This window comes from Girardinichthys multiradiatus, chromosome 8 (genome assembly GCF_021462225.1).
Source record: "Girardinichthys multiradiatus isolate DD_20200921_A chromosome 8, DD_fGirMul_XY1, whole genome shotgun sequence".
NCBI classification, from domain to species: Eukaryota; Metazoa; Chordata; class Actinopteri; order Cyprinodontiformes; family Goodeidae; genus Girardinichthys; species Girardinichthys multiradiatus.
The window spans coordinates 13152422-13166125 of NC_061801.1; the positions used below are offsets into that span (position 1 = coordinate 13152422).

General features: G+C 39.4%; 1 protein-coding gene across 2 annotated transcripts in view; it reads left to right on the forward strand.

The window, feature by feature from the left end:
* The window catches only part of arhgef28a (Rho guanine nucleotide exchange factor (GEF) 28a), an 89685-nt gene that overhangs the window by 2258 nt on the left and 73723 nt on the right, over positions 1-13704 (forward strand). For both annotated transcript variants that reach the window (XM_047373531.1, XM_047373532.1), the window contains exons 2-3: positions 5793-5847; positions 13504-13648. In XM_047373531.1, coding sequence (XP_047229487.1) covers positions 5815-5847; positions 13504-13648 — 178 coding nt within the window. In that variant the 5' untranslated portion in view covers positions 5793-5814. The remainder of the gene's footprint in view (positions 1-5792; positions 5848-13503; positions 13649-13704) is intronic.

Sequence of the window (13704 nt, forward strand, 5' to 3'; positions counted from 1 at the left end):
CATCCAGAGTGTTGGGTCTTGAGTCTCTCAACGTTCTCTTCACAATATCCCACAGATTCTCTATGGGGTTCAGGTCAGGAGAGTTGGCAGGCCAATTGAGCACAGTGATACCATGATCAGTAAACCATTTACCAGTGGTTTTGGCACTGTGAGCAGGTGCCAGGTCGTGCTGAAAAATGAAATCTTCATCTCCATAAAGCTTTTCAGCAGATGGAAGCATGAAGTGCTCCAAAATCTCCTGATAGCTAGCTGCATTGACCCTGCCCTTGATAAAACACAGTGGACCAACACCAGCAGCTGACACGGCACCCCAGACCATCACTGACTGTGGGTACTTGACACTGGACTTCTGGCATTTTGGCATTTCCTTCTCCCCAGTCTTCCTCCAGACTCTGGCACCTTGATTTCCGAATGACATGCAGAATTTGCTTTCATCTGAAAAAAGTACTTTGGACCACTGAGCAACAGTCCAGTGCTGCTTCTCTGTAGCCCAGGTCAGGCGCTTCTGCCGCTGTTTCTGGTTCAAAAGTGGCTTGACCTGGGGAATGCGGCACCTGTAGCCCATTTCCTGCACACGCCTGTGCACGGTGGCTCTGGATGTTTCTACTCCAGACTCAGTCCACTGCTCCCGCAGGTCCCCCAAGGTCTGGAATCGGCCCTTCTCCACAATCTTCCTCAGGGTCCGGTCACCTCTTCTCGTTGTGCAGCGTTTTCTGCCACACTTTTTCCTTCCCACAGACTTCCCACTGAGGTGCCTTGATACAGCACTCTGGGAACAGCCTATTCGTTCAGAAATTTCCTTCTGTGTCTTACCCTCTTGCTTGAGGGTGTCAATAGTGGCCTTCTGGACAGCAGTCAGGTCGGCAGTCTTACCCATGATTGGGGTTTTGAGTGATGAACCAGGCTGGGAGTTTTAAAGGCCTCAGGAATCTTTTGCAGGTGTTTAGAGTTAACTCGTTGATTCAGATGATTAGGTTCATAGCTCGTTTAGAGACCCTTTTAATGATATGCTAATTTTGTGAGATAGGAATTTTGGGTTTTCATGAGCTGTATGCCAAAATCATCTGTATTAAGACAATAAAAGACCTGAAATATTTCAATTAGTGTGCAATGAATCTAAAATATATGAATGTTAAATTTTCATCATGACATTATGGAAAATAATGAACTTTATCACAATATGCTAATATTTTGAGAAGGACCTGTATTTCATAAATAATGTCAAAAGGGATTGGGGTCCCAGATCAAATTCAGCTTGGCCCTATACAATCTTGTGCTAAAAACGTCTTTTGAGTACATCCATCTGAACTTGTTCTAAAAACCACATGGTCAGGATTCATTCAGTTAGTTTTCAAGTGCCAATAATGTTTTCTGCAGAGCTGCTGCATCACATGCTACTTCTGCAGAAAATAATGCCAGGCAGACTGACTGATAATGAGTCCGATCCCACCTGTTAGCCTTACAATGCACCTGCAGGACACTGTATGTCATCTCCATCCTTCCAGTCAACACCAAATGGAAGAAATAAGAGAAAAATCCATCACTTGACAGTCAGAAAGAAAAATGTTGATTGTAAGCTCAAGTGATATGAGATCCAGCTGTATGCATTTTAAATAATGCAAGATAGTGATGAGATGATAGTGATGAGACATTATGAATTTAACAAGTAACAAATATACATAAAAACAAATCATAAGAAAAAGACTGAAATAGGAATATAAACACATTCTGTTGCTGTCATTGTCACAGTTTGCTTTAGGTTCGCCTTCCATGACAAGATTCATCTTGGCTTGGAAGTCACCCGATTCAAACTCTGGCTCAGACACAAAATCTTCAGTCAACTTCCAGTGTGATGCAACTCAGATCTTTCTCAAAAGCCACTCATCCGCCTCAATCTTCATCACTGCCAGCTGATCGGCTGGATTCTTGTCCAACGTTTGATGTCATCGACTAAAATATCTAAAACAAACCAGTTAGCAGTTTTTCTCTTGAATGCAATCTTTTAAAACCATGTCTTTTGTGAAATCCGACACTGGAAATCCATATGTCGTTACCTAGCTGTGTTTGTATTGTTACTAAGGCTGAAATAATTAATTGGATTAATCGTGATTAACCGATTATTGAAATAATCGTCAACTCGTTTAGTAATTGAAAAATCGTTATCTGGAGTACACCAACTCTAAAACATGCCATTTGCAGGAAGAACAACCCACTCAAAGCAGTAATAAGGCTAAAATTGTACAAGTATATTCATTTTGAATTTAAGATGAAAATATTTTTTCTCGGTAAATATGCTCTATCCAGAACTCCTCAAGAGGCGAGTGGTTTTAACTTCACCTGGTTCAAATTCTGTGAAAAACCTGCTATTAAGCACATTTGCTATCCGATTAATAACCGATCAATCAAAAGAATAATCAACAGATTAATCGATTATCAAAATATTCATTAGTTTGTTAGTGGTAGAAAATACATTAGTGGATAGTATCTTTAAAATAGCATCTGTCGTTGGTTGTTTACATTATAAAGTAGTGCCAAATACTGTTTGCAAGGTTGTATATGACGAATGCTTCACAGTTAACCATGAAGAAAAACCCCTCATTTGTTCTTAATGATTATGTTAGTGCTCATTATTTCTGCTTTACCCTCCTCCTTGCATTGTGTGTAAAATGGGCTCCACATTAAGGTATAATTGCATCAGGCAACTAGTTTAAAGCTACTTCTTTTCGTGCTTGGTGGCAGCTTGCCATGTTAGAGGAATTACATTATTCAATCATGCTTCACCTGACAAAACTCCAAAGAACTCCAGGGCATACTGGCTTACGTCTGGGAACATTTGCATAGCATTCGTAGATGTCAAAGACGCTCACTGAATGCTTTGTGACAGCGTGCAATCTCCTGGTACTTGTAATCTCTTTTCTCACGCTCTGTTCAGGGAAGCATGGCTCTAAACCTGGTGAGGTCCATGAGTTACTGTACGCTCAGGGTCAGGACAACGACTTACACCAATTCTTTGCATACTAAATGAGAATAAGTGTAACTGTTGTCTTTACAGCTCATCCTCCCAGGTGATTTCTGTCTCGTTTTGGTTACCTGTCCGCATGATGGTTTGACAGTCTGGTAACTGGTGGTGAACTCTGTAAGATCGGAGTCAGACAGCCCTATTTGTGTGAATGGCTGCATTTGGGTCATTCCTTTTAAAGCTTTCATAAAGGAAAGCAAAGCGGAGCATTCACATTAGTTGACCTAATGGGGCGGAGCCTGCTAACCTGTGGCAATATTTATTCTGCAATATTAAATGTAGACTCATGTAGACTTCAGTTTTGAATCTCTAGTCTGTTAGTGTGAACTCAGAGTCTTTTCAAAATCTGTGATGACTGCGAAAATTGTTTAGTGTGTCCCCAGCTTTACAGTAAAATTAACAAAACACAAAATCTTGAATGAATCTTGATTCTCAGACACTGCGGAGGAAATATTTAGTGCATAATGAATCATAATACACAAGGAGACATGACAGTGCAAAGATATAAGGCGGTTGTGTAAAAAGCCTGAAAGCACTGAAATATTTTGAAAAATCCAACCTTTATATGGAAGTTGATTTCTCCTAACCACTCTTCAAAATGGGAAAGACAGAAGAACATCCCATTTAAGTAAGACATGTCAGGAAATGGGTTCACAAAATAGCTACCTAAACTTGGCCATATCTACTGTCAGAGTAATAATGTTTAAAAGTTTAGAATACCTGGGCCTGTGGCCTGTGGATGAAAGCCATTACGCATCTTACTAGCACACACAGTGAGGAAATCTTAACACACATTAAACACTTTCTACATGTCTACCAGTTGTTTAGGAGGCATGCCAAGATAAGACTGGGTTGTTTGGCAACAACCACTCCAATCAAGTCTGGTGGGAAATAAAAGATGAATTTGTGGAAAAGCACTGTTGAGCATGAGGTGGGGAGTCTGAGATGCTGTGAACCTTGTTAGAGTGTATGGCTTCATGTCTTTAAATAAAAATCTGGTGGCTTCTGCCAAAAAATGGAAAACGGGCCTTCATTGGGTCTTTAGCAGTATAATGATCAAAAACATACAACCATATCTACAAAGAATGGTAGGACAACTCAGTCCCCACACCTGAATCCTACAGAAAACCAACTATCCATTATGGATCACGTCAGACAGGTCAATCCGTCCAGGTCATGAGCTTTGTGTTCTCACACAGCATGCTCTGCTTTTATGGAACCTAAGTGGTGGTTTACAACTCAGACATCCACCGGATCAACACATAAGACATGTGGTGAATTCCCTGAGGGACAATCCCCAAAAGACTGAGTTCATGACACGGTCCTCATTAAGGCTTTTTCAAATCTATTCATTACTTTAGTCACAAGCAAAGTTGTTGTGCACCATCCTCAAAAAACAGCGAGCAAGACTAAGACCTAAAAGTGTATCTTTTATTAAAAGGTCATTTTGATCTGTATCTACCCTGCAGAATAACTCCAGAATAACTCTTTTTTTCCCCCGTGTGGCACAACAACTGGACAGCAGCAGAACAATATTATAGATTGTCTTGCGTTAGCCCAGTGTACAGAGCTGGTTTATAATGCGTAACAAGCAACTAAAAACAAATACAGGAACCCAAACCTAATCAGCCTATCGTCACGATCAAACTGTTGGACTGCAGATAATTGTCAGTGTGCAACCTTAATCGCGTGTGAGCAGAAGATGCAGTTCCAGTTTGCTGCTATGCTGCTCCATGTCATAGGAGATGGACAGTGTAGCTGCTGTAGCATCATCTACAGATGGGCAAGTGGTGGAAGTTAACTTCATGCATTCACTGAAGAACAGTTTCTGAAAAATAATTAAGAAGTGCTTAATTTTACTTCAATAGCACTTTTTTTGCCACTGTGTTTTTACCGCATGGACATGAGTCTCTTCAATGACAACGAGAGCTGCATGATATTAGAAAAACCTGTGTTTAGGATATTAGTGTTAAATCTTGCAGTGAAATGTCAGTTGTGGCTAAACCACCTTTTTTCCAACATCCCATTGTACAAGATCCAAGTTACAATACATTAATGAGATTCCTCAAAAGATCTTTGCAAGCATCTTGCTGCAGACCATAGTGAGAAAGATATGTAATGATAAAGGGAAGAACATTTTTTTTTGCTAGATCCTGAGTTACTTTTGCAAGATATTGCAATGAGAACATCAAACACATCACAATAAAGAATGGGAAAAATGTTCCTTCCACAGATCTTTCAAAAGTTTTGCTAGATCTTTGCAAAAAACATGTTTTTAAGAACGGGCAATTGACCTATTGAAGAAAAATGGAAAAGGTAAGAGAAATTAGGAAAAAAAACTCCACATTTGCAGAATCTTGCAAAACATTTGCCAGATCTCACAAAAGCAACACAGAATTTCTCATATGCATTTATTTGCAGAGTCGTGCAAAAGTACATTTTTGTTTTTCTTTGAATATATTTATGGGGCCCAAAAGGAAACATTTTAAGCAGGATTATCCTTTTTTTTCCTACATTTCTGATATGTTTAAACTCATTAAATGTTCAAATTATCCAACATCAAAATTTTCAGAGAAGATTTTGCCTTATTTCAAAGGGTGGGATTTATTTTGTGATTCTTAACAAAAGAACTCCAGACAACTAAGGACAAATGAGTGTGGTCTGAAGAAAGCATGGGTTATAGATTACACCAGGTTCAGGCCACCCACAGCTTTGTGGTTTCTGGTGTTGTTATTAACCTAACATTAGTGTAACATGACTCTTTCCTCTCCAGGTATCTGGTAGATGGGAAGAAAATGGAGGTGAACAGAAAAGAAGTTCCTTTATACGTAAGTAACTGCATTCTTGGCTCATTTTTTGCCATGTGTTGACCTCATAAAATGGTGTGTTTGGCCTTTTTTTTTTTACTGTCCAGAAGTAGGGCACATTTCAGCTATTTCTTTGTTTCCTTGGTGCCAACAACCCTTGTGAGTACTCGTTAACTGGTGAGCCTTGTGTTGCTGGTGAAACCCAAGCCAGGAGAGTTTCAGTCCCAAGGGAAGCCAGGCTTTTCGCAAACTGTTCACCGAATGATCAGGACCTTTAAGAGCACGGCTTCTCCTGTACACGAAGGCCATAAAGCAGAAATAACATGACTGAGTGAGATTTTGGCCTTTAAAGTCAACTACACTACTAATGAAAAGATATACAGGATATATGTTAAATGCTGGGTGCTTTCTTCAATTCTTCCTTGTCCTCTCAGTCTTCCAAATCTGGCATCTCTCTTTCCTTTTGCCTCCCTCGCTCTTTCGCCCCGGTGCTCCCGTGTCCCTGTGTGCCTGTGGAAACGTGGGTGGGCCAGTCGTTGAAGCGATGCCAGATTTCTTGTTAGCAGAGTGTCTGCTTGTTTTGCTCTGTCACCGCTTTCAGGAGGCAAAAAAAAAAGGGGTGGAGTGGGTGGCTCCCCCCCAAAAAACATTTGCCTTGGCTTAGAGGGGTCTGAAAGCCAGGCATGTTAATCATTACAGGCTCTAGCACTTACACACACACCTCTCCATTAGGAGGAAGTGGCGTCTCCACCCTGTAAGGTCACAGCTCAACAGGAACAACTCCTGCTGCTGAACAAAATCCAGATTTCAATATAGGGCTTTGTGCGGACAAGCAGCGGCACACCGCTGTAATATAAAGGCCGCCATTGTAACAAGCCTAGTAAAGCTTTATGGAGCACCTTAACATGTCACATGGTGTCAGGCCAGTTGCAGATACTTGTGAGATCAATGGACAAGCGGACACAATGACTTGCAGGCAGGAGGAGTTTGTGTGGAAACAAGTTTTTATTGAGGTGGTTGCTCGACAGGGTCTATAGTCCCCTCTAAAAGGAGTGAAACTGAGGATACATTTACCTGTAATTACTTTAGTGATCTACGTTGGCTTTGACATAACAATTGAATGTAAGACAAGAGATTAGCGTTAAGCTTTCATTTCAGCTTTTAGTATTAAGACGGGCCAAGTTATTAGCTAGACATGTTTTTAAAAGAAGATTGAAAGAAATTCCACCAACACAAGCAGCTAATCAATGTTTTGGTCGCCTACAAAAAACGTTATAGAGGAAAACTCGGCATCTTTAGTGATTTCATGGGGTGGTAGGGTTTATGCAGTTCTTAAAGACCAAGACGTTTGGACTAAATTGCATGTTTTACTACAACAAGGTTCCCTGTCCTTGCTGAACAACATCATCACCACAGCATGATGCTGCCATCACCATATTTTACAGTGAAGATGATGTGCAGTGTTAGTTTTGCCTATAGAGCAAAAACTTCAATTTTAGTTGCATTTAACCAGCTGTTTCCCCATGTTTGGTGTTCTACATGGCTTGTGACCACTGCAAATTGGGCTTCTTTTGTGTTTTTTCAACAATGTCCTCCTGCTATTCTTCTATTAAGGGCCAGGTTTTTTTTAGAGTGCATGACTAATAGTTGTCCTATTGACGGATTCTAACACCTGAGCTGATCTTCGCAGCGCCTCCAGAGCTACCATACGCCTTTTGGCAGCTTCTGTGATTAATGCTTACCTTGCCTAGTATTTTTAAGTAGGCGTCAATGTCTTGGTGGGTTTGCAACTGCGCCCTACTCCTTTCATGTGCAGACAATGGTTTGAACAGTGTTCTGTGTGATTTTTGAGTATGGGATGTCGTTTTTATGACGTAAACCTGCTTTAAACCTTTCTAATTTCTCCCTGACCTGTCTGCTGTGTTCGTTGGTCCTCATGATGCTGTTTCTTCACGAATGTTCTCTTCTGGGACTAGCATAAAAGTTGCAGTCAGTTTGGTCTCAACTCTATCTCAATGGATTCAATTTCAAAGTGAGTCCAACAGGAGAGCCAAGAATAATTAGCCAAACAGAATTGCATTTCGAAGAACCTTTGTCATATTTTTCCTTCATTTGAATGGTTTTGGAATCCTGGAACCTTCAATGCCCATACTGAAAGAGAGCACAGTTGACTGTTTGCTGTTACAATGTGTAGATCTTCACAAGCAATGTTTGCCCAACTATAAAGCCATTTTAAAGTCCCTGACTTCACTCACTTGGTCCTGGAACTAGGGTTCCTTTGAATTTCCCCACTTTACATGGAGCATCCTTGACCTTGTAGGTCCAGAAAAGAAATGGAGCTAGGTTAATAATAACTGATTGGTACTAATTGCTCTGATGACCACAGACAAAGGAGACAGATCTCCACTCTAAGCTGGACCTAGGGGCCTTCTGTTAGACATCCCCCTTTCGACACCAGGTGTTAATGCAGTTCTGGATAAATAATTAAAAAGATGCCTCAGTGTACAATTAGAGGCACTTAAAATGTCTTTCTTCTCAAATTTATATACAGAAGAGACTCATATCACAGAATGCCAAGGATGTGGAGAGGGCACTGTACTTGTGGGTTATTTTCTAGTCGTCATGATAGTGTTCTTTGACCTGAAAAATGTGTGGCACCGCACCAGTTGTACTGACAGCCTGTTATTGTTTCCACAGCAGATTAAATCAGCTGAGTTTGAGAAAAAAGGATGTCAACCTCAGCCTCTTTTCAGAGTAATCTCAAAGTTTATTTCAGGTTATGATGAATTCTCGGAATTGCCACAGTAAGCAATGTAAGGCTCTCGTGTAATATTGCTTAACTTGCAAGTTTGGAAATTTGAAGGGAAATTTATCAGAACAAGTTTAAAGAATAGTCCTGGCAAGGATGTTTTCTAATAATTTCTTTGCTTTGATCATTTATATTTAATGCAGCCTAATTATTCTTGAAATTTAATATGGGAACCATGAGAAACTTCACTGTGCAGTTCAATCTTTCTCTCTGAGACAAAATACCGTTTGTGTCATTTTTCAGAGCTGTAATACTATACAGAGAAAAACTGATGTGAGGCTGCTTCTCACCAAGGAGAACTGCTTGTTATCTGAGCTGTTTTTGTTGTTGCACCAGCGCTGATCTTACTCCCTGACGTCACCAACATGTCGCACTCAGGGGATCATAGCAAAGAGCTCTACTTGATAACTGCTGGTTTCCTGGAGACCGGACGGCAGATCTGATGTTGTTTTGCTCCTGAATGGACAAAGACGTCAAGATTCCAAGAACTTGACGCCGACATGTTTGGATCCAGCGTTATGGTTGAAACTGTTGAATCGTATTTTACAGCTATGACATTATTAAGTTTGTATCTTGCTCTGATTTGATTAATGATTAATCATACGTTTTGCAATAATATTGTGCCTGACCTGAAAATCTGACCATATGGGAAGCTAGAGGTAAAGCCACAAGGTGTTGAATAATTTACTGTTCCTGGATCAGGTTGTGTCATGATAACACAGTGGAGAATAGGCCATAGATCACATCAGTTTGGAGTCTTATTAACACCTCCTGGGGCCATCTGGCTTATTCTTCCACAAGGCACAGGAGTTACAATCTACATATTGGATATTAAAAAACAAAACTGTGCATGTTTCAGATATGTTATATTACAAGGTAAAAAAATTGAAATGTAGAAATCTTTTATCTTTATGTATTTGTTGAAAAAAGATGTATACACAAAAAAGAATATAGTCTGGTTTGGAGATTACTAATGTGAATGTATATTTTAGGACTGGCACAATCTGTCCAAAAGAAAAGGACACAGCCAAAGAATATGAAGTTATTCTGCAATTAACTAATCCTCATCCTGTCTTTTTCTGTAGAGAAACAATTAAGTATAGCACATAGTTCAGTAACAAAGATACTACCGACCACTACAGCCATAGCTCACGTAGATGTTCTGCTCTTTTTACACCTACACATCTGTCGAGTGGGCTCAAGTAACAACTCTTGATACCATGACAAGATAAAGATAAAAATGCAATGTGAGGTTTTGTTTAAAACTGTGTGAAATTTGGATGAATATGGATGGGTAATTACCACTATACGGTCTCGAGGACTTCGCAGACTGTTCAAACTCCTCACTATCGTGGCAAATATATAAATCCAATTTTTGGTATGAATGGCAGCATGAGCCCTCAGTGTTTTTGGTTTTAGCCATACAGGATTTCCCTGCTGTTTTCCTAGTCATCCTATCATGATGACACTGGTGCAAGTATTTGCACAACAATAGTTCCTCTCAATCTGTGCAAATTCCCTGTATATATTGGAGGTCTTGACCAAATTATGAGTTATAGTTTTATTTCTGAAAATCACAGCTTTTGATTCTTTCCCAGACTTAGTGGCTGAGTGAGATTGATGTTCTTCCGCAGGCCCGGTAAGATATGACGCCATTTATACCCACCCTTCAAAGCTGACATGATTTTAGAAAATGTTCCCCTTAACGGTCGCATAGGGTCATAGGATAGAAAGGAAACGGGAACAGACTCAGCGAATGCGTTATACGTTGAAATGCGCTGGTGAAAACCCTGCCTATTCTACAGTGGAAATACAAAAAACAAACAACAAAAAAACCCAGCTTGGATAAATCAAATTTAAAAAGAAGTCCCAAGTAAAAAAAAAAAAATGGTCAGATGTTTAGATTGCATGTATAGAAATCCCAAAATTGTGTTTCTTTCACTCAGAAGCTTGTTGTTTGTGGGTTTTTTTTATTAGTCTAGTATTTCTCAAACTATTAGACTATGAACATTACACTATGAACCATAAAACCTCTTCTTGTTTGTCTTGTGGTGCTGGAGCTCTTTTGTGATAACGTGACAAAGGCAACATTTTGCAGTTTTGCTGCTGCCTGGAGAACTCACAACTTCTGATGGTCTCCTGGCAACTACGTGCACAATCTTGAGATATATGTGTTTCTCCCTAGCTCGCAGCCCTTTCCACAAGAATGCAGCACATACCAATTTCTGCATTTAAGAGGAAATAATTATTTTTTTCTTTCTTTCTTTAAAAAGAAAGGTTGTTTATCCTAGCTGCTTGGTAAGATTATTTTTGTTGCATTCAGAGAGGTGGCTGACCTATGAACATAGCGGCCGTGGTACAGATAAATACATAATATTAGCCTCCTTGTGGCGCTGGCAAGCTGTTGTGGGCGAAATGAGGTTGCGGCCTTGGTGTGAGGCCAATGTCACATCATGGATAGGATATGGCTTCTGCTAGCAGGCTTCTCCAAACAACACAAAGGCACTGGTATGTGGACATCACTAAAATGAACCATTACAATCGGACTTCAGGACGATTTCAGGAAGACATTCAGTTGTGTTGCTATAGCTGAGGATAGCAGTACAGATATACTGTATATTATAATTAACCCTTATTTTTTGGACACTTCTTTTTTGCCATTATATAATTACTGAATGTGAGCATTAAGGGAAGTTCATTCAACCGGCCAAATATGTGATAGACATGCAGAACTTGAATGCATGTCACCTGTTATGTCCTACTGAATGTCGCATCCAAGCAGTGCTTTGCGGTTGCAAAACTGAACACTGAACACAGGGTTTGTGCATGCTCAAAACAGTACTCTCATTCACCTTTACCTAAACTCAAAGATCAAGTTCTGGCTGATTTTTCATGTGTTGTTGCGGTCTTATTCCAGTATGAAGGGGGTCTAAAAGACGAATAAAGCCTATGACAAAAATAGCTGCATTCTTTTTCACAGTAAAATTTGGCTATGGTACACATTTGAAACACATTAAATAATTAAAGGAACCACATATATGATCAGAGGACAAAAACTGAGGAGCAGAAATTGGATGATGGTGGTGTTGCGCTTGGATGGGACTTGAAATCTGTGATCCCAGATACCCCATAGTAACTTCTAGATCTGGATTGTCTCTGGTGAAAAATGACACAGGAGGTGGTGACCTTGGGATCAAATTGTTTAAGCAATGTGAAGAGGAGGCATCCTTTCAGACTATTGTTTTTAAAACTTGCTGACTTGGTCTGGCTTGCTTGCGGGTTTTGTAGGTGAATTTTTAAGATGCAAGGAATAGAAATAAATTATTGGTGGCTTCTGTGTGTGTTTGTGGATGCACAGCATGAAGTTCTACAAATTAATGTTATAACGTGTTAGGGCTGCACAGTATTAGAAACTCCTGTGATAGCGATAATAGTGGTAAATATTACATTGGCATGTTAAATGCAAGTTCATAACACTTGGAATATATTTGCTAACAATTATTGCAAACCAAACAGTCATTTGCAATATGAATATTGCACACATTGGTATTGTGATGATGAGTAACTGGTTTTATGCTAACATAGCAGGGATTCTCAGGGTGATATAAGAATGAAGTACTCAACAAACAAGGTCTGCAGTTTGAAAGAACTAATGAATCTCATCACGATTATTGCATGTAGGAAGGCCTCATTTGCCTTCTTTTATTCACTAGTACAGTGAGTTGGCTGAGATTGATTGGACCAGACCAGATTGTTTGACGCAATTTGACAACAAATTAATTTTTTGTCTTCTGATAAGTGCAGGCATGGCCTGGTATAAGAATCTTGAGAAAAATGACCACAGTTTCAATGTATTTTCAAAAATATTAAAGGAAAAATTAATAACACGACACCGTTATTTCAAACAGGAAATAGCAATTATTCCTACAGCTTCTACAATCATATAAAATTAAAAATTTAGAATTTGTGGTTTGTAGAGTCGGGAATTTGAATTTAATAATTTCAAGGGTTGGATAAGTTTGGAAAAAGAAAAGTATAAAAAACATTTGTACTTCCATAATTTGCTTCAAATCCCATTATATAAATGTTGTGTCCTTCCTTTCTTCCTTGTGTTTTGTTTTATAAATTGCCCAGTCTCCATGCTTCCTTCCTTTTCCACTTATGTCCTTGCTTCTGTCATTCCTTCCTTCATTTCTTGCATCCTTTTGACCTAACTGCCACCTTCCCTTCCTTCCCCGTCCTAACTCCGATATGTCCTTTCTTCCTTCCTTGTGTCCTTGCTTCGATCCTACTTTATAATGTCCCTTCTTTTCTTCCCTTTGTTCTTTCTTTGAGTCCTGATTTTTTTTCTTTCTTGTGATGTACCTTCACACCTTCTCTCCAACCCCCATTCCTTCCTTGTGTCCATTCTTTCCATCTTAGTCTTTTCCTTCTTCCTTTATTTACTTTCTTCCTATTTTTCTTTCCTTGTGTTCCTCATCCTTGCTTTTTACTTCCTTGTGTTCTACATATTTTCCTTCCTTCCTTCCTTCAAGTCTGCTTTTGAGGGGTACCATATTTAAAGCTTGTCCATTGTAGACATACAATATCTGTCATAAATTTAAAGTGAGGTTTAGTAATTAAAAAATTTAAAAGGAAGTTAAGGACAAAAAATTTGGAAAGTTGAGTCTGGAAAAGTCTTGTGTTTTTGTGGTAATTCTTGCAATTCTCCATTCATCCGGAGAACATTTTCTCTGTCATCTCATTAAAATGACGTTTTAAAACCTTAGAATATGTTGGTAAAAGAAACTGACCCTTGCATAGTTTTACTCGCTTATGTTACACATATATTAATATAGATGGCTGGGTTTTTTTTCTCTTCATCTTAGGGACAGGTTGATGGTTGTGTATTGCTCCAAGACACAGCCCCTGAAGATTGCCAGTTTTATATTGTTGCACAAGGCTCCAGACTTACTCATGTGACCACAGCAAAAAGAGGCAGTGGCGAGCGGACTTTTTGTTTCACCGTTCCAGGTAATTCCCTTAATCGTCTTTGGGCGAAACTCATTGTTTCTTTGCCTAGCTTATTT